Source organism: Oncorhynchus gorbuscha, linkage group LG16, assembly GCF_021184085.1.
Source record: "Oncorhynchus gorbuscha isolate QuinsamMale2020 ecotype Even-year linkage group LG16, OgorEven_v1.0, whole genome shotgun sequence".
Taxonomy (NCBI): domain Eukaryota; kingdom Metazoa; phylum Chordata; class Actinopteri; order Salmoniformes; family Salmonidae; genus Oncorhynchus; species Oncorhynchus gorbuscha.
In genome coordinates, this window is record NC_060188.1 from 16,806,874 (window position 1) to 16,832,314 (window position 25,441).

Below are 25,441 nucleotides of genomic sequence, written 5' to 3' on the forward strand. Positions count from 1 at the left end.
GTACTGAGTGCTCTGGAGCAGGTTCTTAGACTGAGGCGAAGGTTCACCTTCCAACTGGACGACTCGAAGCACACAGACAAGACAACGCAGGAGTGGTTCTGAATGTCCTTGAGTGGCCCTGCCAGAGCCCGGACTTGGACCCGATCAAACATCTCTGGAGAGACCTGAAAATAGCTGTGCAGCGACGCTCCCCATCCAACCTGACAGAGCTTGAGGATCTACAGAAACTCCCCAAATACAGGTGTGCCAAGCTAGTAGCGTCATACTCAAGAAGACACAAGGTTGAAATCGCTGCCAAAAGGTGCTTCAAAAATATCTGAGTAAAGGGTCTGAATACTTATGTAAACAGGGATTATTATTTTAATATTTTTCTTTAAACATGTTAAAATTCCTAAAAACTGTTTTTACCTTGTCATTATGGCGTATTGTGTGTCGAGGGGAAAAAAACTATTTAATCAATTTTAGAATACGGCTGTAATGTGGAAACATCATGGGGGTCTGAATACTTTGAATGCACTGTAAATGCTGGAGGGAAAAATATTTCCATATAGCTAGATCAATTTATTTCACAAAAACATATTGCCAACACTAAGTAGTGGAAGAGAGCTCAGTCTTCTCCATTTATTATGTTTCATATACATCAATCTCTTCAGCTGTAATACAAAAACTCAAAATCTGACAAGTTTTACAAACAGGGCAGGATACCTTCAAATACATGTTGTGTTTTTATCCTTAGCAGTGTCATTGCTGCTGGGAAATTAATACCAAATACTTTATTCATTTCAGCATAGCTTGACTGAAACTCAAACTGTTAGTGTCCAGAAAGCTAGAAGGTCCAAAATCAAGCAAGTACTTCCCAATGAGATCTTTCACACCACCTCTAATAAAGTGATTGAAAGGGGAGACACACATAAGTGCACTGTGCAATCTGATACACTGAGTGCAACTCAGCTCAACATTTTTCAACGTTCAAAAAGGCATCAAATGTTTTTTTGTTATGGGCATGGCCATGGAAGCGTAAGCTTTTCTTAATTTCTTCAACTGGCTAGATGGGGTATCAAAGAATCAAATAAAGAAGGAACAAGGAAACGTGAGATCTCCAAAGAAAGTTTTTTCTTCAAGGTAACCTTTTTCAGAAATGCCTTTATTCAAACCCTCCATTTTAACCCCTTGTCAAATGTCCATGTGGCAGAGGTGGGCAGGCAGCAGCTCCACCTGACAGTTGTGTGGGAGCAGCGCTGCTGGTCTTACAGGGAGAGTCTTCCTTTGGGGGCTGCGTAGTGGGGCCAGAAGGAGGGAGAGGAGTGGAAGTCACAAAGCACAGGAGCCAGGTCCCAACATGGATTAATTGTTCAGAATTGATCCCCAATTCTCGCAGAGTGCATTTTTTTGTTGTTCAAATATGTGGTATATACTAAGAGGTCGAAGTCTGTAGTTTGTTGTTATGAGACCTATAGAATGTGGAAAAGGGGAACAGTTGAGAACCTTTAAAATTGTTTATGAATAGTTTAAACATACTGACATGAACAAAAAACAAACAACAATACAGTGATAGAAAAAATGGATGCCTTGGGGTCAGGAAGGAGATAGACCAACATGGCTGCTCGAATTCATTGGGAATGACTTAGTCAATGAAAATGGTGCTTCACGCCTACATCCTGAGGTACCTTCATGCAGTAAGGCATGGGGTCCAATTTAGTTAAGCCGTGACATTATATTTATTATTTTAAGTCTATATAAATTCCTCTGACCATAGGCTCTCTTTGTTTTAACCATAAAATAATCCTTAACAAAAGGATTAAAAACCATACAATATTCATCTTATTGTTTTAACCACAAAATTTAAAACATCCAAATAATAAATCAACCAGTAGTTAAGCTAAAATTGACCTACAAACCTGTGCACTATATTAAAATCATGCCCATTCATTACAAATGCATTATATTTAAATTAGCAGAAAGAAGGCCATGAGGAAGAGGAGCTTAATTTGATAAATATATAATAATAAAATATACAGTTTTACATATGTGGTCCCAAATGTTGTTTTTATATCTCCCTCTCCAAGAATAACTAACTATAAATAAACATTAAACATTTCTAAGTAAAAGCTTCCCTGACACTTATCTTGCTGATGATTGATACAATTTGAAATGGTAACATTACCAAAATAATAGAGAAAAAGCATATCCCTTCAAAACTTGATTTGTAAGTGTCAACATGGCTGCCATTTTGTGATTGTCACAGGAAGGCATCTTTGGAATTTGGCTACTATACTTGCAAATGTACATTTAAGCATGGTTTGTTTCACTGATAGAACACTTGTGTTTGTGTGTTTATTTCTTTAAATCTGACAATAATCACACAGAATTTCCACTGTTTATGAAACAGCAAGTTCCATGATTCACTACTAGAGACCCCAGCATCCAGCTCAGACTCCAGCTATAACGTCAGACTTATGACATCACAATCTGCAAGAAAGAGAGAATGAGTGGCATAAATCAAATGCATGCGGTACAGGTGAAAGAGACACAATGCAAGGTGATGCATGACATAGAGATGGAACAAACATTAATGAAGCTCTACTGAAAACTATTGCAGGGAGGAAGTCAGCCCTGTAGGCTTTGGTAAGACTCTGCATCCCACAAACCACAGCCAGGTCTGTGGGGAAGACCACAGCCAAAGTCAGGCTACTACAACACAAACGGACATGCCCAGAGAGCGAATGAGGCTAACTAGCATGACACAGTTGCATGGTTTAATGAAAAATAAAATATTTTAAAAAGGGTGTTCTTGGGAAATTCTCAAAAGCAGATTCAAAGTCACATGGAGTGTCATGAACATTATATGACTGACAAGCCACTACCCATGCCCTAACGTCAGATGAGACCATGGAAGCAGAGGAGCATGACGGAGGGAGTCTTTTCTAACAGGAGAATTAACGACAGGGCTTCTGAAGAGCTTTGGGTGTCATGAGAGCTCTAAACTTACCTGCTAGCTTTGAAACCTTTGAGCTTCTGTACAAAGAATGACTCGAGAACTTCGGCACACTGAAAGAAGGGGGAGTCGTTGGGGTTGTAGTAGCGGCAGTTGTCAAAGACTTTGGTCATGTCCGCCACAAACTCAGTGAGCTTGTTGTAATACCGTTTCTGTAATTTGTCTTCCATTGTGGAGAGGTCTGGGGATGAAACATAGAGAAGGGTGAGCAAAGGTAAATGTGTTGGTCAATTATTATATTTTCTAAACAATCAACATAAACACTAGCCAGTACAAATTGTGTCTACTTTCCAACACATTCAAGGTTAATGTTTTTTCTCCAAAACAGAAATAATAGCGACAGTCAATGACATTACAGTGATTTAGAGATCTGCCCTTACCCATCGGTTCCTTTATAACGCCATAATAATCAGGAGCATCGTTGGGATCTACTGGTTCAAGGAATGGCCACGCCATTTTGTGAGCCTGTTAACAGAACAATAGATGTTTCACTAGATTTACAATAGTGAGGTATACTGAAGTATGTTGAGAATGTAGTGCCCCAGACCAGAACACTGGTCCTGCAATGCAACGTTGTTTCATTGAATCATTTCATTTATTCAAGACAGGGTACATGATGTGACTCCCAACTCTGGCCATATCCATATCAAATGCATTATCAGTAGAGACACTGAAGAGGAGACCACAGGCTTTCATACCTGTAAGGAGCGCAGGATTCTTCTTAAACCCTCGTAGTCCTTGTCGGTTAATGGTGTGAGGACCGTCATGGCGTCCTCCGTGGATTGACACTGCGGGCACACGTACTCGTCTATGTGGGTGGCCTCGCTCTGCAGAATGCCCACACAGCGCCCGTGGTACCAGTTCTGGCAACGGTCGCAGCCAATGTAAAACCTGGGAGAAAAGACATGGGAAGTACAGGTCAGGGATATTTGGACCTATCACATTCAGTTCACCCAAGCTATAACCTTATTAGTGTATTGTGTTATCATACTGTGTTTCATCATATGGCGTCCGGCAGATGCAGTACAGCTCCTCCCTGGTGCCCTCCGAGTCCTGTCCCTGCTTGCAGCCATTACAGACATAGTCGTCCATCTTCTTGGCCTCCTTCTCCGTGATGCCCACACACGCACCGTGGAACCAGTTGGAGCACAGGTCGCACCCAATGTAGAACCTGAAACCATGTGGACTTAAATTCGACGTCTTTGACATACATGCTACAGTTCAGTTACATGTTCAGTGTTTCAATGGGAACCCGATTTGGTGCATCCATATCTTACTTGGCCTCGTCATAGGGTGTTTTACAGACACAGTACAGCTTGACTTCCTTCTTGTGATCCTTTGAGGTAGTGGATATCATCTTCTTCTTCTTGGGCTTGGCGGAGGACGAGTCCCTCTCGTCGTCCCTCTTGCGTTTGTGGGTGGAGGAGAGCGAAGCCATGGTGGGGGAGAGGGATGAGACCACCTGGGCTGCGGCTACAGCAGCGGCTGCCTGAGAGGCTGCAGCTTGGGCCTTCTCCTTCTCCTTCCTCAGCCTGCTGATGTCCCTCCTCAGCTCCTCCTGAGAGGGAGGACATAGAGGAAAGGAAGGGGAGCGAGAGAGAGAATGGTTAACAGTTGGTATCACAATGTAAGGAATTCCTGGGCAGTGGCCGCAACACATCCAATATCACACTTCTACACCCTACTGGAGCACTACAATACAGTGGCCTATGATGCAGAGGTGGCTTTGGCACTGACCTGAACCTCTAGCTGCAGCTCCTTGTCCAGTAGAGCCCTCTTCTTCAGGATCTCAGCCTTGAGCTGCTCTTTGTGCTTGAAGAGCAGAGCCGAGAGCTTGGTGGCATTCTGCTTGCTGCGTTTCTGCTCCACAGACTCCTCCTTCTTCCTCTTCTTAGCCGCCTGCTTCTCGTCCTTGTCGATCTTGTCCAGGATGAACTTCATAACCTGGTTGCAGACGATTATTCTGCTCAGCAGGGGTTAGAGGAAGGGAGGGCTTGTCAGACTCATCATGGAATCAGACAAAATACAACTAACACAAAATAGTTGGCGATTGTTGGTAGGATTAAGCATAGTAAGGTTTTGGAACTGACAAATAGATTTTAAAAAAGGTACTGTAATTCATATTAATGTTGTTATGTAAGGGTCATGTCTGTGAATAATGACAGCCATACCTCTGGTTCTCCTCCCGCTCCGCTGGAGTCATGGTCTTCCTCTGTTTCAGATTTTCTATCACAGCATTCTGCTTCATCACCACCTGTTTCTGGATGATGTCGCTGGGACTGGAAGCCTGCAGGCTCTGCTCCCTTTTGGCCTCCTGCTGCTTCTTCTTCTGCTGCTGCTCTCTGAGCTGCTGGATCCTCTGCAGGTGGTCCTGCACACTGGCTGTCTGGATGGTCACCACGTTCTGGATCTGGTGGGCCTGCATCTGGCCTCCTGCCTGCTGGATCTGGATAGGCAGCTGCAGCTTGATCTGCTGGGGCACCGCTCCACCCTGCTGGGCCTGGAGCTGGGCCGCCACGTGGGTCTGGATGGTGCCCAGCACCTGGACCTGCTGCTGCAGCCCCGGCACTGTGATCAGCTGGTGTTGGTGGTGGAGCTGCAGCTGCTGCTGGGGCCTGATCTGAGCCGTAACCTGGGGCTGGAGTTGAGCATGGGCCTGGATGGGCCTCACTGTGGCCTGGGTGATAGAGGGGGAGACCGAGAGTGTCTTCATATGGACCTGTTGTGGAGAGGTTGGGATCTGGGCTATCTGCTGGATGGGTAATGCAGTGCGGGACTGGAGGGGGATGTGGACTTGAGTCTGAGGGGGTTGAGTCAGATGTGTGGACACTGGAGGGGGGCAGGAGCAAGGGCAGGAGGCTGGACAGGAGCGATAGGCTGTTGAGGGGGCTGGACAGGAGCGACAGCCTGTTGAGGGGGCTGGACAGGAGCGATAACCTGTTGAGGGGGCTGGACAGGAGCGATAACCTGTTGAGGGGGCTGGACAGGAGCGATAGCCTGTTGAGGGGGCTGGACAGGAGCGATAGCCTGTTGAGGGGGCTGGACAGGAGCGATAGCCTGTTGAGGGGGCTGGACAGGAGCGATAGCCTGTTGAGGGGGCTGGACAGGAGCGATAGCCTGTTGAGGGGGCTGGACAGGTGCGATAGCCTTTTGAGGGGGCTGGACAGGAGCGATAGCCTGTTGAGGGGGCTGGACAGGAGCGATAGCCTGTTGAGGAGGCTGGACTGGTGGTGCCGGTGCTTGAGAGGTGGCGGGAGCCTGAACCGGAGGCTGAGACAGCGCTGCAACGGAGGAGTGAGAGGAGACAGCAGCACAGTATTAACACATCTACACAAACTAGAGACCAACAATCTAATTTACAACTCTGCAAAGTCTTGTGTATGATGCTTGTTGAAGTGGCCTGGCCTCATACCTGGCACTGAGGGTGTTGTTGTGGGGGCTGTGACGGGGGTGACAGCAGCACTGGCCGTGGTTGCGGGGGTGGGGGCTGATGCCCCTGGGGTGAAGAGGAAGCGCTGCACCTGGCCGTTGGGCATGGCAGCCTGCATGAGCTGCTGCCCAGGGCCTGGGATGACTGTCACCCCCTGGGGGATGACCTGCAGCTGGCCTGTGGTCTGTCCCTGTCCCTGGATTACTACTGTGAGACCCTGGTTCCCTCCCTGGAACACACAGACACACACAGTCAGACAAAAACACACAGAAAATATATCCAACAGGAGTGTGAGAGTATGTGTGAAAGTAGGTGTAAAAGAGAGTAGGTGGCTCCTCACCTGTGCCCCCTGCGTTAGCTGGGTGAGTTGTGCCAGGGTGAGTTTGACCTGGCCCTGCTGTGGTCGGCCGCCTTGGGGGGTGGATGGTGATGGGGACTGCCCGGGGGCAGGGGTGACAGGATGGGGGGACGGGGCAGCACCCAGCATCCTCTGGCCTGCGCTGGTCTGCACAGGGCTGGCACTGGAGACTGCTGTGGAGACAGGTTGGCCCCGGATGATCTGAGTCACCACCTGCTGCTGGCCTAGAGGACAGACAGTGAGGCAGACAAACGGACACACAAGTAGCCTTAAATAAGAAAAGTGCATGGGACAGTCCCAAAACAAATCAGGTGACTTATCATGAATGAATTGACTGGAGGTCATACATAAAGTTAACATTGGAGGACTACCAATACAGTTCTAAATATAGTATCCATCCGAATAAAACAAACACGTATAAACATATCAACACAAAGCCATGTCGCTGACTGTCTGTAATGTGCATGCTGAGGAGTGAGCAGAGCCATGCAGCCACGGGTTGGGAGGCAGCAGAGGAGAGACCTACTGGCTGGTAGAATACCTTGTTGCATCATCAAGGGGGTTCTGATGATGGTTTTGCCCATGGTGGTGCCCTGCTGCAGGGGCGATCGGATCACCGACATGCCCGGACGGATCTGGGCTCCGGTGGCAATGACCTGGGCCAAAGAAACAAAACACAAATAAATGATACAGTACACACGATTACGCTAATTTCACTACACTCCAATTAAGATGATAACTCAAAGAACGAGCAGGGGAGAGCATAAGAGGGAAAAAGAAAGCAATAATGTGTGTGAGAGAGAGGGCTATATCTGTTTGGATGTCTGTTCTCTACCGGTTGAGTGGTGGTTGAGGTGGAGGTGTTGGGTCTGATGTTGATGGTGGCGTTGCGGTTCTGGAATGAGGAGTAGGTCCGCTGGTTGCCTGGGGTACTGGATGGAATTATGCCCAGGACATTCTGCTGGACTTGCACCATACCTGTGATGGAGAGGGACTGTGTTAAGCAGTATGAATTCACCACAAGTAGATAAACAGTAGGGTGTTGAACCTCAATAATGAGATTTACAACAAATCAAACGCCCTTGTTAAACGCTCATGGAACTAGGAATTCAGTTTGTCAAAGAAATACAGCCATCAGTGAGAGAAATGTCACCTGCCCCTCTTGCAGATGACCTGGACAGAGTGTATGGATCAAGCAGAACAGGTCCTTTGTGTTGAGACTGTCTGGGACGCAGCCAAGATACCGTAAGGAAGCTTCCATTGGATCAATAATCTGACAGACAGGACTATTACTGAGCGAGACAGACAGGGCATCCCAGGGGTCCTCCTTCCTGGAATGTTCTGGTATAAATCAGTGGCATTTTCTACGTATTAGGGCAGCCAGCACACTCAAACCAAAAGCAACACCTCAAAGCCCTTCAAAGGTTCCACTGGGGTGAGATGGTTCATGGTTTGGCTGAGTGGGGGTAGGCCTGATGAGTGGGGGTAGGCCTTGTCAATGCGGTGATGCCGGCTAAAACCATACAGACGGCAAGGTTATCCATACCTCCTTGTGTGGTTGGCATGTTGACCGTAACAATCTTGCTGTTGGCCGGGATGGGTAGCTTGGCGGTGATGACCTGGCCAGCCATGGTCACCGGGCTGGCAGAGATCTGGAACGTTTGTCCAGAGGTGGTGACCATGCTGTTGGCCACGGTGGCCCGTGAGCAAGTGGAGACTGCAAGACACACCCCACCTGCAGTCACACACCGTGTGCAAGTGCAACCACAACAGCCAGGGTGTATAGCAGTGGTGTCCACTAAGGGGTCCTTTCCCCCCAGCTTTGATTCAAACAAAGCCATTGCATAATGATTTTTGGACTGATTAACTTATTATGAGTGTGAAACGTTTTTCTAGGAGTCAAAAGTTATTCTAAATGTTTTTAGAATTCTCTTTCCCAGCCCAGTTGACTGGGTTTCAGATACAGGAAGTGGACACCACTGGCCATTAAGGCAATTCAACATACCGTAAATATCTATCAAAATAGGTCAAATGAAAAAATTTAATCCAAACCCTAAGATTATCTGTTGTAACGATTTGACATCCACAAGTGAACCTCAATGGCCACCATTAAAAAGCGAATGGGGAATGAAAACGCCTTCTGACCAAAAACATGGAAATATGAAAAATAATATTTCAACACTGCTCCCAAGGATCACTATCAACTTAAAACAAACCCCCACAATAGCCACTGCCATGATTTTGTATGAGCAGTTAGTTGTCGCCAAACTCACCTGGACTACCCTGGCCCTGCTTGACCCAGGAAGCAAACGACTGATGGAAGTTCTTGTTCTGCTGGAATGTGACAGGTGTCCCCAGCTTAGTGGCCAGGACCAGTTTAGTCCCTGGGGTGACCTGGCTGGTCAGGGATGCCGGAGTGCCAGATGCTGAGGTTGTAGGGGTGCTGGTGGGGGTGGAGGTGGTGGCACCAGGCTTCTGTTGCTCCAACCGTTTCTACAATGCAAAGGTTCAGATGCTAAATCTATGCTAAGCCACATAGAAACACCAAACTCATTGTAAAGTGGAGACCGGAGTAAAAGAGTGAACATGTCTCATCTAATAATACATAACATAACTTCCAATTCACATTTGTAATTGAACATGGTTAAAAAGGACAATTATTCGGATCAAAACCAAACCAAACAGAGGCCCTTGAAATGCCCCAGCTCCCAGTGTTTAGTGTTTGTGCCCCCCCAGGTTTGGGTTGAGGGGGGGTGGATTGTAGGGAGGCTAGGCGTCACCATAGTGCAAGGTGGAAACTTGTCTGATCTTCCCACCTGCTGAGCAGCCAATCTCTGGTGCTTTAGCTGAGCCTCCAATTGGGCCTTGGCCTCCTCTGCTGTCTTCAGCGTTCTACTAACCTTAGCCTGGTCTGCAGCCTGGGCCTTCTCCCTCTCTACCCTGGGATCACAAGAGGACAAGTCAGTTAGTCATACTACATCCAATAACAACAGACCTGGGCAGGGTTACAACAAGACATCTTGAGGGAAGTAAAGGTTCAAAGGTCACATAATATCAAGCAGTACAGCAGCTTATTCTCTCCAGCCCCAGCAACAAGGCTAAGGACAGTCCACCTGCTCACCTTTCTGAAAAGGCTCTGATCTCCCAGATCTCCAGCTCCTCCTCGGCCACCCACGTCTCTAAGATGATGGGTCCAGTCTGCTTGGCCGGCTCAGGCTTCTTTGGCCTCAGAGCGCTGGAGCGCAGGCCTTTCCTCTGGGGAGTGGGAGTTTCTACCCAGGAGGACAGAAAAAGGATGAGGTAAAGGGGAAAACGACATCTGTCAATTAATGTCACTCTTTCTCTCGTGGGATAAACAACTTACTTAAACTCCATATTTTCACTTACATTGCAAAGGATTTGCCTACTCAGGTACTTGAGAGAGAACACTAGAAGAGGTGAGGAACAAGCTGAGCAAAGATTCATGAGACCACTATAGGATTGTGACAGCGTGATCCTAAGAGAATTTGGGATGCAGTTTCATCCTTTTACCTTTGGGAGCTTCGGTAACGCCAATTGGGCAGATGATCTTCCTGATGCAATATTCAGACCGGATGCCGTGCGGCCCCACATCTCGCCGCTTGATGATCTCTGTTGTGGTGATCGCCGTCTCCGAGGATTCTGGGGAAAGCAGAAATGAAATATGTTTGTTTGAAATGGTAACTCATCTTCAAATTGAGAGACAGGAAGGATGAGGGCAGAGAGAGGAGGGTAGGATTGCTGTGCACTCACCTGTGCGGGTGGTTCCTACAGCAGGGGAGGGCTTGACAGCCATGTCATCCCACCTCAGGCAGGCCCAGAGCAGCCGCAGCATCAGACTGACCCCCGCCAGAGACTTCACAGTCTGGAGACGGTATCTGCATAGGAGACCCACGTCAGTGAGTGTTATCAAAACAACCTTTAACCAAACAGCTATATGGACAAATGTACATGGTTCCATGTTCTCAATGGTTTTAGCCAAAGCATTGTTGTCTTTCTTTGTTTTCATTTCAGTGCACGGCATATGAGGTGGTCCACTGCGTGAATGGCAGCCTAATGGCTAAGGGTCAACTACGTGACTAACCTCCACGTGATTCCAAAGGTGGGTCTGGGGGAGGGATAGGGCCAGATGTCCAGAGCTGGTTTGGCGTTGTAGTTGAAGATAGGTACCTCTCTGATACCCCCTCTCCTCGCCAGCTTCTTCAGGTCATCATTAGGCAGTACAAAGATGCTCTTCTTGCTACTCTTGGTGACAAACTTGCGGTAGGAGGGGAGGGCCGTGCCAGAGCGGGTCTTCTTGGAGCGGGAGAACTTTAGCAGCCGGACACGGTCTCTGGTGGAGTACTCCTTACTGACTGTCATGGAGGTGACTGAAGAGCCTGAGGGGCCAGATTTGGCATCTATCAACATTGCAGTGACAACAGTCTTGGTCCCCTCAGAGACAGTGGCCCCGAGGGTCGGGGAGCTGACCCTGGTGACGGTGGTCTTGGTCATGGTGGTGAGGGTGGATACAGCACAGCTCTCTGCAGCAGGTGTCACTGCAGGCTTAGTGCTGCTGGAGACCTCGGCTATCTGCACCGTGCGAGACTCTGTTGACATGGTGGTAGTAGTGGTTGTGGTGACTTGGGTGATGGTCTTCAGCACCCCAGTACTGCTACTGCTGTTCACTGTGGTGTTGTTACTCAAGCTGGACTCCTCTGCAGTGGGGATAGGAAACGGGGTGATCTTATTGGATGCCGTCTGCCCAATCTCCATTGGCTCAGACTTGGTGCTGTTGCTTACCGTGGGAACACCAATGGGGGGCCCTAACAGTGACGACGTGACGGAGTCTGCCACCCTGTCGCCATTATTCTCCAGTCTGGCAACCTTCTGAGGTGGCAGATAGTCAGGCTCGGACACCACAACCCTTCTCTCTACATCCGCCGAGGCTGGGCTGGTGGCTAACACAGTGTTGTTGACCTTTAACCCGTCCTGAGAGAGAGTACCGTTCATAATGGATTTTACAGGCTCCTTCACTGGCAGTGTTTTGATCTCACCCTCTAACGTCTGGAGCATGACCTTTGTGTCCACTTTGTTGGCCAGGTCTGAGTGCATCTTTGAGTCTACAGGAGCCTTGGTGTCAACAGCGTCTTTCCCGTTCACCTGCACTAAATGTGGTTTGCTTTCTATCTCCCTCTGTCCATTACCTTGCTCTGTCTCCTCATAACCATGCTTCCTACCGTTTTCTCCTGCTATCGTCACTTCTGCTCTGGGAGGTTTGGCCGCACCTAAAGCCGGTTCTAGAGATGTCAAATTGACTTTGTTGTTGAGGTCTATGCTTTTCTGGGAGCCTCCATTCAGCTCTGTTTGAGATAACGCATCCCCACCATGTCCCTGAATGCTGCTCTCATGGTTGGCCAACCCTGTGGTGTTGAGGTTTGGGCCTGTGGCTCCTGCTGCCTGGGGTTTACAGGTGGAGCCTAATCTGACGTCCAGATTATCTGTCTCTCCTGAGGGCTGGGATTTCACTGGCTGCTCCTGGTCAAAGTCGAGCCTTTTAACAATTGTGTCTTTAACTACTGAGTCTGCTTGTCCCTCAGCTTTCAGACTTGTGCATGGTGTCACTGCTAACTTGTCTGTTGTAGAAGCCTTCATGGTGGGAGTCCCTGTGTTAACTTTCTCCTTGGAGACTGTGTGTTTGGCCAGGGCTGACTGCTGTTTGAGGCGCTCTAGCCTCTGCTTCTCCTCCAGGGTGAACTGTTTCACTCTGCGCTCCAGCAGCCCGTCGAGCTTGGACGTCTTCACCTTCTTCTTGTAGGCCGTACGGAGCTGGAAGCCCTCGCTGACGTTCACCACATCCCAGTTGAAGAGGCGGACAGGTGGCTTGGCCTCAGAGTCCTCCTGCTTAGGTTCTTCTTCCTCCCCGGGCTCCTCCTTCACAGCAGGGTCAGTCAGTGACGAGGGGCATTTGCTGTCCACTATACCTAAAAGCGAGAGAGAGAACTCCATGAATGATATTAGCCAAAAAATGCTAACTGTGAGACCTGAAAGACAGCTGCTAAGTACCAGATTAATATAGAACACAACCAATCATAGTAGGAATGGGGAAAATACCAAATGTCATCTCATAAAAATGTCTTATTCAGATAAACAGCAGGGGACCCTCTCTGTTTATTGATGAAAACTAATATCATTGTACCTTTTTCCTCACTGAGACAGGTGTCTGGTGGACTGGGGTCAGCATCCATCTTGTCCTCAGTCTTCTCCTCCACCTGATCATCTTTCTTCTCCTCCACGTCTGTGATATTTTTCTCTTCCTTCTCTTTCAGAGTCTGCCCCTCTCCTGGTGAAGTGCTCCCAGATGACTCCATGGTGGAGGTTTCCTCCTGGTCTTTTTCTTCAGTAATTGGAGTAGACTCTTCTTTTGCCTGGGTTTCCGAGCTCGTTGGTGCTTTGGGCAAACATTTTCGTTTGTTCGGGCAGGATGTTGCATTTTCTTTGCCAGTTTTAGCTGCTGTAGAGAGATTAAAATGAAAACACATGAAGCACCTAATTTATACTGAGGCATGCTGGAGCCAAATGTTCGGCTTGAGTGCCCTTGATCATCATCAGTGAGATAAGACAGAGACAATACGTGTACAGAGGAAACACTTACCTTCGAGTGCTTTGCGGTAGTTGACGTTGGTGTTCCCTGGTAGCCTGGGAACAAAGCGATGGACGTGAGTCTTACTGACCCAGCTCCAGCCCCCGTACCCAGTTACTCTGTACTCCTCCCCCTTCTGCTTCCACACCTTACACACAGAAATAAAGAACCAGTTAGATAAAAGACCACACAAAAGAAGGGACGATTATATGTTGTCAGACATCACGCAGTCATAAAAGCCCAAACAGGACTTGAGAGGAAAGTGAACCCAGATTTACCTGGTGTTTGATGGGGATGGTGTACTTCACCCAGGTGGCCTGCTGCATAGTCTCCTCGTCCTCCAGTTTTTTCTCTCTCTTTTTCCCCTTCTCTTTCTCCTCCCGCTCCATGGAGGTCATGCGATGGAGCCTGAAGGGAGGGGAGGGGGAAAAAATACATCAAAACAGCAAGGTGACTCTGTCTTGTTTAGTCAGGGCTCCATTATCTTCAACAATGAACCTCCTCTCACTCATGGGAAGAGCGTCAGCTACTCTGCATACACTGCCCACACCACTACAGACCTCTGCACTGAAGAGAGGTGAACAGAATGCTTCATAATCAGCAGAGCAGTGAAGCAATATAATTAATTCAGTTTAGCATTGTACACTTGTACATTAGACCGCAGAGAGCAGGATGAGTTGGGTCGATGTGCTATGACTCAAAACTCAATTCAGCAATGAATTAAGTCCTTTGATTCACAACTAATGTCTCTTACCTGGTGTGTCCAAGCGCATCTTTCCAGACAGGCAGCATGACCACTGGTTTGATGGCACACTCCATGATGGCCAGCGCCAAGGCAAACTCCCGAGCCTTACTGCACATCTGCACCGCTTTAATCCAGTTTGTCCTGGAAAATCCCAAACCCACAACCTCACTATACAGCAAAACACGATTTCACACATGACCTTATCAGTCAATAATATTCCATTTCTCCATTGTGTGAAACAGTTCTGAACCCCACTTTCCTATGTCAGAGTAAGTAGTCTGTTCTGGAGTGTACCTGTGCGAGGCCCAGTTTGGGTGCAGGAAGGGGGCGGGGACATTGGTCTCCAGCTGGATGATGGTGAGCCGCAGGGTGGAGATGGTCAGCACCTTGGATCCGTGGATGGAGCCGTTCCACTTGAAATCCCCGGCGGGGGTTAGGCTGAACTTATGGGAAAGGTGGCGGCGCTTGTCGTGGTCCTCACGATGCTGGTGCTTGTTGAGGCCCAGTGTGTTGGTGCTGAACTGGTTGTGGTAGACTCGGAACTTGCCCTCCTGGCCCAGCTTGAAGAAGTTGTTCAGGTTGCCCTTCACCGTCAAGTCTTTCCTCACAGTACCCAGACGAGCCACTTCACTCTCAGAGCTGGCAGGAGATGTCTAATGGAGAGACACACGGGGATATATACACTGAGCTGAATAGAGACACAGCTAAGAAGAGAGACATCGTATCCATAGGGATTTGGCAATTGGCAGACTACCGGTAGTTCAATGAATTGTGTAACATTATGTAATAAAGTGAGTCGATGTGGAACAGAGGACTGGATTTCAGTCTAGATGATTGAAAATATAACAGGACAATCCATTTAATCCTGCTAAGGCTGCCTTCTCCTAATGTGAGAGACTAGGCTGTGGGTGAAATTCCACAGAGACGACAGAAGGTTAACAGTGTCTGGTTGGTGTCTCACCTCCTTGCTGTCCCTGGGTGTAGGGCTGCCATCTCCCTGGGTCTTTTGCTGGCTCAGCTTACTCTCCGGGTTACGCAGACGAGTCACTATGCGATTGTTAGTCCATCCAGACGCTGACCCCTCACCATTCCCAATCTCCTTGCCTTCAACTGCGAGCAACAGAACACATCATTAAGATCAGTGATGATGAATTAAAAGAGAGAAGACAATCATGAATAAAGGATTCATGATTAATTGGGCCAAAAACCAGCACAGCGGAGGCAATGTTCAATGATACAAATAGTATCTCTAATGTCACTTGGTAGTCAAGGCCCTTGAAAGTTGAATGAGTCAGGGCATGCATCAGTAACAGAGTGCCTCCAGAGGCCTGAGTGTATGGATGGTACGGCAACGTCGTACCCGTGTCGTCCTGGCTGGTGATGGAGGACTGAGAGGACCTGTCAGCGAGGTTTGGCTCTTCAGGCCTCCTGAGGACCCCAGGCGCTGAGACGTGGCTGCTGTTGCTGTTCTCGTCTCCAGGGTGTGGTGGTGGGGGAGTAGGCTGGCACTGGGCAGAGGGGTCCTCCTCTCCATGGGACTCGGAGTCTACAGGCTTATCCTCTGGGGAGGAGGAGAGGTTTGAACAGTGAGAAGCTGAGCAGCACAAACTCCTTAGGCTCCCTTTGAGCGAAAACATGCGTCAACACCAGCACCAGGCACTAGCTGTCTACACTGATAAAGTATTGCAAATGATGACGGCAATGCAGTGCAAACACGGATTAACTACTTAAAAAGTAAAACCTGTAATCCACAACAATTGTAAAAAACAGAATGCTTTTGGCTTGATGCCTTCCCTGCCTCACCTTAATGATAAAATGCACAATTAGCATAACACCAGGGAAATGCTTAATCAGTGAGTCTGGCAAAGATTTTGCACTTCAGCAGTCCAGGCTGACAGATAAGGCTAAAAACACAGTGCAACACAACACAAGCAATGCAAAACGTGGCTGCAGAACCAAATTAAGAAAGATATTGTGTATCTGAGCTGTGGGTTAAAATGGCCCTGCTGTATACACTGCGCTGAGGGAGCAGGTGGAAGTTTCAGGCAGGCAGCCAGCCTTTTGTTTCCCCTAAAGGAACAGAGGCCAATTTTCCCGATGAATTGGGGTGAGAATAAGAGGCTGGTTGTGACAGACTTAGCGTGGTGGGCGCTGCCTGCCAGGGATGCTGTTGCCGAAACGCCATTATCTGAGAACAAGTTCACAGTGTGTGGACCAGACAATGCACCGCATCAGGATCCGGATAACACAATGAATGCATTGAGAAAATAGAACATGTAAGCAATGAACAAGGTGACTAGAATAACAACAGGCTCCACGTACAGCCTCCTGAGCACTGTTCAGCCTTGCATGCTGAACACTACACAAGACAATGGAACACAAAATGGATGGCAAGAGCACAAGATCCCGCAAAAAGGCACAATGCATCTGTTGAAGGAAAAAAATAACCAGGCAGATCTCGATCATATGAAGATGGATGAAAGACAAATTCTTGGAAAAGAAAACCACAAAAATAAAGGGCTATTTAAACGTTACTCTGGATAAGAGCGTCTGCTAAATGACTTAAATGTAAATGTAAATAAGCAGATGTGAAAAGCAGAGTGCTTTAAGGAGTAAGAAAATACTTAAAGACAAAATATGTTTATTCCTGATTTATCTCAGTAAGTCAGCAACACAGGTCAGTTTACAGAGTGATACTGAGGTGAGCAGTACTGTGGCAGAGTAGAGCCCCCTCTGTTACATTCATTACTCTGGACTGGGTGACTAAGTGAAGGCTGCCAAACAGAGTCCACTCGCTCTGTTAGTAATCTATGTATTGAATTAGTAGACAGTAGATAGAGAAAGGCATACTGTGTAACTGTGTTGCAGCCATTCAATACACTCTCATCCTCAAAGGAAGCTATGACTTAGCTGTAATGGTCCAAGAGCACTCTTTAGTAGACTTTCTACCAAACACAGCCAATAATCAAATCAACAAATGGTCACATTGAGGAGCAGCCAACCAGCATGAAGATCATCATCTAGCCAAGAAGCAGCAGCAGCAAAAAGCCTGTAGCAGTGACTCCAAAGCATAGGCAATACACAACTCACATAGAAGAGCAATTCCAGTCTTACCTTGTGAGCTTGCCTCCTCTTTAGACTCTGAGTCTTGAAGCTCTCTGTGGTCTGATAGTGGAGAGCAGTGTGTGGGGGTCTCTTCCTCTATCTTGGTGGTGTCTGTAGTGGCCTTCTCTGCCTGCTCTGATGCTCGGCGTTCCTGCCTGCCCTGCACACGCTCCAGGATCTCATCTACACAAATAACAACACAGCTGATAAGCAAATGGCCAACACACACACACACACCATGTTAGGTCTGTTTGACCGGAGACTATGTTTCAGCTTTATGTGTAAATCAGTAAGTCTACATGCTGTTTACCACGTTATTATGTAAATCAGTAGGTCTACATGTTGTTTACTACATTATTATGTAAATCAGCAGGTCTACATGTTGTTTTTCACATTATTATGTAATTCAGTAGGTCACATGTTGTTTACTACATTATTATGTAAATCAGTAGGTCTACATGTTGCAGACTCATCGCGCTCTAGCAACTCCTTGTGGCGGGCCGGGTGCCTGCAGGCTGACCTCGGTGGTCAGGTGAACAGTGTTTCCTCCGACACATTGGTGCGGCTGGCTTCCGGGTTAAGCGGCCGGGTGTTAAGAAGCGCGGTTTGATGAGACATGTTTCGGAGAACGCATAACTCGACCTTTGCCCCCCAAGCCTGTTGGGGGAGTTACAGCGATGAGACAAGATTGAAATTGGGGAGAAAAAAGGGGTAAAATACAACACCAAAAAATACAAGGAGATGTGTCAAGTAGCTAATTCCCAACCAGAGAAGCTATGCTAGACAATAAGAAATGGAATGGAGTTGTTTGGCTCACTAGCCCTAGCCTGTTTGTTGAAATGATGCCTTTCTATTACAGGATGGCATTACATATATAATGGAGTCAAACCATAATTACTTTCCAAAATTGCTCTCCTACACATTTTGAAACAATAGAAAACTAGCTGGTAAAATTGCAATTGGAAAGTAACAGGCCCTATGTATAATGCTTGTAACAGTGTCAAGATCATCCTGTCACTAGGTTAACCCCTTCCATCCTAGTTCTCATAGAAGCAGTCACTCACCTTCAGAGAACAACCACACAAACATATCAATCTTGCAGATTGCTAATACACCTTCCAGCACTACTTGAAACTGTGTGAAGAATGAGTGGAAACGGATTGTGACCGGTAATAATAACCAAGTCACAACACGTATGATCACCAGCACAGTTAAATACCAATATAGTTAGCCATTGGCAGCTAAAACCAAGAACAACTCATTAGAACCCATGTCAGTGAGTCACTCCTGATTTGCTGTCTCTACTATTGTTCCCTGAAACACAACAGTGGGTCAACACTCCGAAGATGACTGAGGTTTTCATAGGGAGAGATAAAGGAGTTACGATAGAGGGAGGATGAAGCAGTGGGCTTCTGAAGAGGATAAAATACCAGCAAGGCCAGTTCATCACTACAGATGGTACAGGTGGAACGAGACAGGAGAGAAAAGACTGCATTGACTTTAAAGAAAATCCACCTTGTCTTTGGAATATCTGTCAAAGAAAGTCCTCATTGTCTAACAATTGAGGAGACTGATGCCAAAACAGTACAACTAGACCCAAGCAAGCTTACCATATAAAACTTGGTTTGTGTAAACTATGAGATCTAGTGGTCAGGAAATGCAGAAACAAAGGAAGGCTCTACAACAAACAAGGAGGAGTAGAGTAGCCACACAGAGAAACCGACACTGGTTTAAAACAAACTTTCTACCTTCGATGGAAATAAGAAAAACGCTGTTTGCATGATAAGTAAAAAGGCTGAGAAAGAAAGGGGAATAGCAACATCTACGATGTTTGATGCTTATTTAACATCACATACACTGGACAGGTGCAGTGAAATGTGTTGTTTTACAGGGTCAGCCATAGTAGTACAGCGCCCCTGGAGCAAATGAGAGTTAAGTGCCTTGCTCAAGAGCGCAGACAGATTTTTCACCTTATCATCTCAGGTATTTGAACCAGCAACCGTTCAGTTACTGAACCAGCACTCTAACCACTAGGCTACCTGCAGCCATCTGACAGTTCTAATAGATCAATCATTCTAATCATACTTCAGCACGAGGGAGAATGTACTCTCCTCACCAGAGATGTATTGGAATGTAATCTCACAGGAGCTACACAACATGTAGCCTTGGGGTCGTCATTGACATTTCTATATCAACAATGCATAGAAGCCATGGACCAGCTAAAAATGCTTCAGTGTGACAGACAGTGATTCAGAGCGCTCAGCAGGTGGCTGTCTAGCCTTACCGTTGGCTGCCGTGAGGAAGGCCTTGTTGGTGCCGCGGGCCTTGTTGGTGAGGTCCTCAGTGATGTCCATGTGAGTGTGCACCTCCTCTCTCATCTCTTCGAGGACGGCACACAGGTCGTTTTCCCAGTACTCCTTGTCTAGACACTCTATCAGCTCTCCCAGCTGGACCTTTGTGCTGTAGTACCAGATCTTCTTCTTATCATGCTCCCCGTCTTCCTCACTGGAATAACAGGTCAACAACCATTAGAGTTGTGACAAATAAGATGGAATATAATTGACAATAAGTTTGTTTATAAAACAGGTTCAAGGACCTTAATGAATAGATCATGAGATGGCATCATTGTATGGCATATCATGCTGCATGAGGCATCGTTAACCCGGAGAGAAAGATATCTTAACTTCGAAGGAAAATCAACACTGAATGTAAATGGGCAATAAGCTTAAATTCCATTCGAGCGCATGTTGTTTTTCAGCACCCTTACTCCTTTTTGTTTGCCTCTCGCAAGAGAGACCAATTACAAGCAATTGCGAAGATATGTTCAAATGGAGGAGGCAACATGATGAAGAAGTAGATACTCCAGCAGCAGTTCAGTAAACTCTCAGGGGGGCTATGGCATCACAGCACAGGAGTGTCACCCTAACTAAGGGCACAATTAATAAATCACTGCACCCTCGCCTCGCTGGCTGATGTCTCAAACCGCCACTAATGATCCCTCCCACAGCTTGTCAGATAGATCCCACTCTTCAGATTGAGTCATCGTTGAAATCAGCTACATTTTTCACACGCAGTAAATGTTTAATCCAGGCTGCTTCTACATGAATATGGGTGATTACCAACAACATCCATCTACTAAAATTCAAGTTAAAAAATATATGTTCCAAGTTGAAATCAGCCCTCTCAGGCCATCTGTGTGTACATAGTGTTCAGCAACAAAATGTGTATTATTCTATCCACAAGACATGACTGATGTTATACCAAGCAATTCAGCACTGGAAAAAACAACTAAGTAATTCTGAAGGCAATCTATTAACTTGTTTTCAAGAACCTCAAGGACACATATCCACTCTCTGACTACATCACAAAATACAATGTATCACTCAGGTGAGATCACTCAGTATGGTATGGAGATGGTGCATAATATTGATGAAGTCACAACAAGGGAAGTGGGGTGGGGGCCAGTAATTACTTACACAATTATCCTTCGGTTTAGGAACCAGTATTGCCTCCGGTGGCGGTCGTAGCCGATGGGCTCCTGGCGGATGTAGGGTTTGCTCTTCTGCATCTCTGTCACACAGTCTGTGACCCCGGGCACCTTGTGTGCCACGCAGATCTCACACTGCCATTCGTCCTCCGGCACCTCTACCAGCGGCGGCTTCACACACTCCAGGTGGTAGACAGCAGAGCAGGTCTCACAGCACAACAGGTCTCCCAACCTGTGGCACACCCTGCAGTGGTCATCATACTGCACCACCCCCTCTGACATCAACTCCTCGCGGGCGATATTGGTGGTGAGGAACTGATCCACCAAGAACTGCAGCACCTTGATCTTACTGTCCAGAGGGCCATAGGGGTAGTCCTCCACCTCCTGGTAGGGCAGGACATGGTGGTACTCCTGGTCGCTCTCGCAGTAGGCACGGACCACTTCGGGCCACGTCATACCATCAATGAAGTAGAGGGTGGAGTTGACGCTGTCCTTGAGGTCAGCAGGACCGAACGTGGTGTTGGAGGTGTCCTCCTCACGCAGGATGGCCTTCAGTAGGGCTGTGTGGGTCTCTGCCATCAGCGTGCACTGCTCCTGGCCTACCAGCGCAGCACAGAAGTTCTCAAAGCGGAAGGGAGAGAGCCGCAGAACTGTGCTGAAGTTGCGCAGGACCTCGTAGATGGAGGACACGTTGAGCAGTTCCTCGCTGGGCACCATGAGATCCTCAGAGGTTCTGGGCAGCTCCAGAGGAGGGATCTCCTTTTCCTCAAAGATGGGCGAGCGAGGGCAGTGCACCCGCGTCCTCTTCCGCCCTGCCAGACAGAGAGAGAGAGAGCAGTGAATGCCATAATCCATGTAATTTAAAGACTAAAACTGAAATTGCATTCTGTAAATCATACACAAAACCCAGACAAAGCAGAATTACATTGTCTCAAGGGCTTAAATCATACAATAATGAAAATTCAAAGAAACAAGTTGAAGACAGAATTTACACAAGCGAACAAATGTTAGCCATGGCCACAGAAATATGTTTGATTCTTTATATTGGTGACAGGTCTGCTTTAAAACAAATCAAGTCTTGGACTTGGCGAAACACTACACCAACTCAAAGTTGGCAAGGGTATTAAACCCAGGAACCAAGAAAATTGAGAGGGGTTATATTATTGCAATTGAGAAAGTCGAGAACAACAATTTAACATAATGGACATTCCCTTTAATGTAAAAAATGACTTCTTAAAATGGGTCTAATCAAAACACTGTGATAATGTTTTGCAACAGCAACATAACCATTACTTTTCTGCTATTCTACAGATATGTTTTGTATCTTTCTTACATTGTTTGTCAGTATCTTTCAAATGATACTTTCCACAAATAATAATGAACTTTAATATAATCTAAATAGTTACTCATATCTATTGTGTAAGAAAATCTGCATCAAAAGTGTGTTGAAACAAAAATAACTTTTGCATTTCATTTCCAAAGTTTAGAACATATTATGGATATTAAATAGTACAGATATTAATTTAACATTGAAATTAATAATCCCATTATGTATTTTGGGGAATGTAAAACATTGTGCTGCATGACTGAAACTTCTTCCTCACATAGTTACAACTGGTGAAATTGTGAGCGCTTATTTTCAAAACAATGGGCCACATGGTACCCTGTCCTGTCATTAGCTCGAGCTGATGTGGATTACTAGCAAGCTAGCTGGGTCCTCCTGGACAAGAGCACAAGCCCATGACATTGCTAACTAGCTAGCTTGAAGAACTCATCTGCTTCTCAGCTGTGAAAATAAACCTATGCTGGATATATGAAGCTAATGATAAGTAAGAGTGTGTTAAAGAAAACCCCCAAGTTAATTAAGTCTCATTAATTTATAGATACATTTGACAAAGTATTTAACTAGCTAGACATGCTAAGTAGCTATTCCCCTGCAAGGAAAGTATGCATCATCAAGGCTTGTTTTATAATTCGTAACACTCTAGTTATTAGTGTATGTTACCTACTCTGGAATGTTAATAAGGTTGTTCTTCATTTTAATTGTTTTCTAAATGATAAATCTGCATTCACAGCTGTTTAGCAGGTTTAGGCATTTGCTTGTTAGCCTAGCTTGCTAACGTTAGTTAAGGTATGTTATAACTACCTAGCTCTTGCAATAGCCAAGTCAGATCCAAAACTAGCAAACACAATTATAATAACATCTTGCACAATACTGTTAGTTAAAGATGTTTCAGAATTCAAACATGTGCAATTCGGCTTTCGTGCACTGCTTAGATCGCTAAATGCAAAGCTTTCATTCCATCATCAACAATTTTGAACTCAAACTAGGCCTGTTTTTATACAGTCAGTGCATTCTCCATTTTGAACAATACAGCTTCCTGCACTATAAGAACTAATGCCAATGAAAATAAGCCCAGACAAATTATAATTAGTTACAATGTCATTGTTTTCTAACATTCTCTAAGCAGCTTGAGCAATATTGCGGTTTTACCCGGAGTGCTGCCATGAGTGCTCTGACTCCGAAAGCTGCTTTCAGTACAGTAGCTGGCATCATCATCATCCTCCTCGAGTATTTCCTCAAGCGGGTCTGACTCCTCGTTGAGGGCCTCTTCTTCCTCGTCTGTTATCGTCTCTTCCTCTATCAACTCGTCCTCCTCAGATCTCAAACTCACAGCATCATCATCTTCCTCACTTTCATGATCATCATAAACCACAGATCTAGCGATTGACCGTCTGCCCCTAGTACCTCTGCCACCACAACCTCTGCCTCTTCCCCTACCGCGAGATGATCCCACTTTCCTCCTGCCCCTAGACGAAGAGTTATTTCCCCTCTTGGGACTCTCAAAATCGACCTCGGCACTACCTCTCCCCTTTGCCCTCAACTCCCTCCTGGGTCTCAAGCCACGCTCCGGCTCGGATGAAGGCTCCTGCATCCGCAGGGTTTTGGGCGGCCTGCCTCTTTTCCCCCTCATTATATATAAAAGCTATTATTTTCAATTTCAATTTCTGCGTTTATTTAGCCTTCACAGAAACAAGAAAAACGGGTACCGCCAGAAAGCTTGATTTGCGTAGATTCCAAAGAAGTAGTCCCGTAAAGCCCCGGTCTCGGTTTACGTGAGAAAGCTCAAAACGAATGGCTGGCGTCCCGCTTCTGATCGGTCGCAGCCGCCATTTTTCTTCCTCTCCGACTACTGAAAACAGACCGAAGGCCCAGTGCTGATGTCACGTGGTGACTGTTCTTCCAGTACAGTAGACCTGAACAGGCACAGGGATTTGTATATACATTCAGTCATTGCACTCTGAACTGAAGTTTGCAAAATAAAAAGACCGAAATGATGTTTTGTCAAGTAGGCTACAAAAGTGTATTATGAATATCTATAAATGGGAAAAGGATATGATACCTAGCTTGTTTCTATCTTGCTTTTCATTTTTTTAAACTAACATTTGTTGCTATTTTCTAATTTTTCTCAAGTTATAATGTTCAATTATTATTTTGCAAATTTAAGCATACCCCTTCATGATTTTACTCCTAGAGTCATAGAGGTGAAGTCATTTTTAAAAAGTATTCTGCCAAGGGTATGCATTGGATGAATACAAAAGATCTGATAATGCGTTTTTTTATGTTTAATTTTTAAGGGGAGATGATCAATCTTATCTTCCACCACAATTACTGAAATCACATCATCAGAAGAGGTTATAATCTGTATCGGTGCGTGCTATACGGGATCTTTGGGACGTCGCCAAACACCATTGACGTTGGTTAGGGATAAGTAAGGGCTAAGGTTAGGGTAATTCATCCTTTGTGATTAAGGTTAGGGTTTAGGGTAGGAATGTCCCGAAGGTCCTGGATAGCACTGGCCAATCTGTATATTTCATACTGTATATCACAATATTACTTGTTGGTGTTGCAATGTATCCAATCATAGACTTATCTCCATCACAACATGACTATGTGTGATAACCTTATCTTAGTTACCAATGATGTACAGTACCAGTCAGCAGTTTGGACACACCTACTCATTCAAGGGCTTTTCTTTATTTTACTATTTTCTACATTGTAGAATAATAGTGAAGACATCAAAACTATGAAATAACACATATGGAATCATGTTGTAAGCAAAAAAGTGTTAAACAAATCAGCCACCTTGATGACAGCTTTGCACACACTTGGCATTCTCTCAACCAGCTTCATGAGGTAGTCACCTGGAATGCATTTCAATTAACAGGTGTGCCTTGTTAAAAGTTTATTTATGGAATTTCTTTCCTTCTTAATGTGTTTGAGCCAATCAGTTGTGTTGTGACAAGGTATACAGAAGATAGCCCTATTTGATAAAAGACCAAGTCCAAATAAACAAAGAGAAATGACAGTCCATCATTACTTGAAGACGTGAAGGTCAGTCAATGCGGAAAATGTCAAGAACTTTGAAAGTTTCTTCAAATGCAGTCGCAAAAACCATCAAGGGCTATGATGAAACTGCCTCTCATGAGGACCGCCACAGGAAAGGAAGACCCAGAGTTACCTCTGCTACAGAGCCCAAATAAATGCTTCACAGAGTTCAAGTAACAGACACATCTCAACATCAACTGTTCAGAGGAGACTACGTGAATCAGGCCTTCATTGTCAAATTGTTGCAAAGAAACCACTACTAAAGGACACCAATAATAATAAGAAACTAGC

At 46.1% G+C, this 25,441-nt stretch overlaps 1 protein-coding gene across 1 annotated transcript; it reads right to left on the reverse strand.

The window, feature by feature from the left end:
- Window positions 1–589: 589 nt before the first annotated feature.
- On the reverse strand, window positions 590–23,971 carry bptf (bromodomain PHD finger transcription factor). The gene is made up of 30 exons (XM_046304362.1): window positions 23,255–23,971; window positions 20,750–21,572; window positions 19,558–19,778; window positions 17,283–17,456; window positions 15,529–15,729; window positions 15,130–15,278; window positions 14,463–14,821; window positions 14,178–14,309; window positions 13,702–13,831; window positions 13,436–13,571; window positions 12,980–13,294; window positions 10,886–12,764; window positions 10,555–10,679; window positions 10,315–10,443; window positions 9,905–10,055; window positions 9,684–9,723; window positions 9,057–9,276; window positions 7,619–7,761; window positions 7,310–7,439; window positions 6,766–7,007; window positions 6,408–6,654; window positions 5,822–6,276; window positions 5,167–5,771; window positions 4,733–4,958; window positions 4,273–4,553; window positions 3,987–4,166; window positions 3,694–3,886; window positions 3,376–3,460; window positions 2,990–3,176; window positions 590–1,451 (listed from the first exon to the last, which is right to left on the reverse strand). The coding sequence occupies exons 1-30, from the start codon at window positions 23,733–23,735 to the stop codon at window positions 1,415–1,417; spliced, it is 8,676 nt and encodes a 2,891-aa protein (XP_046160318.1). The 5' UTR covers window positions 23,736–23,971; the 3' UTR covers window positions 590–1,414.
- Between the last annotated feature and the right edge of the window lie 1,470 nt (window positions 23,972–25,441).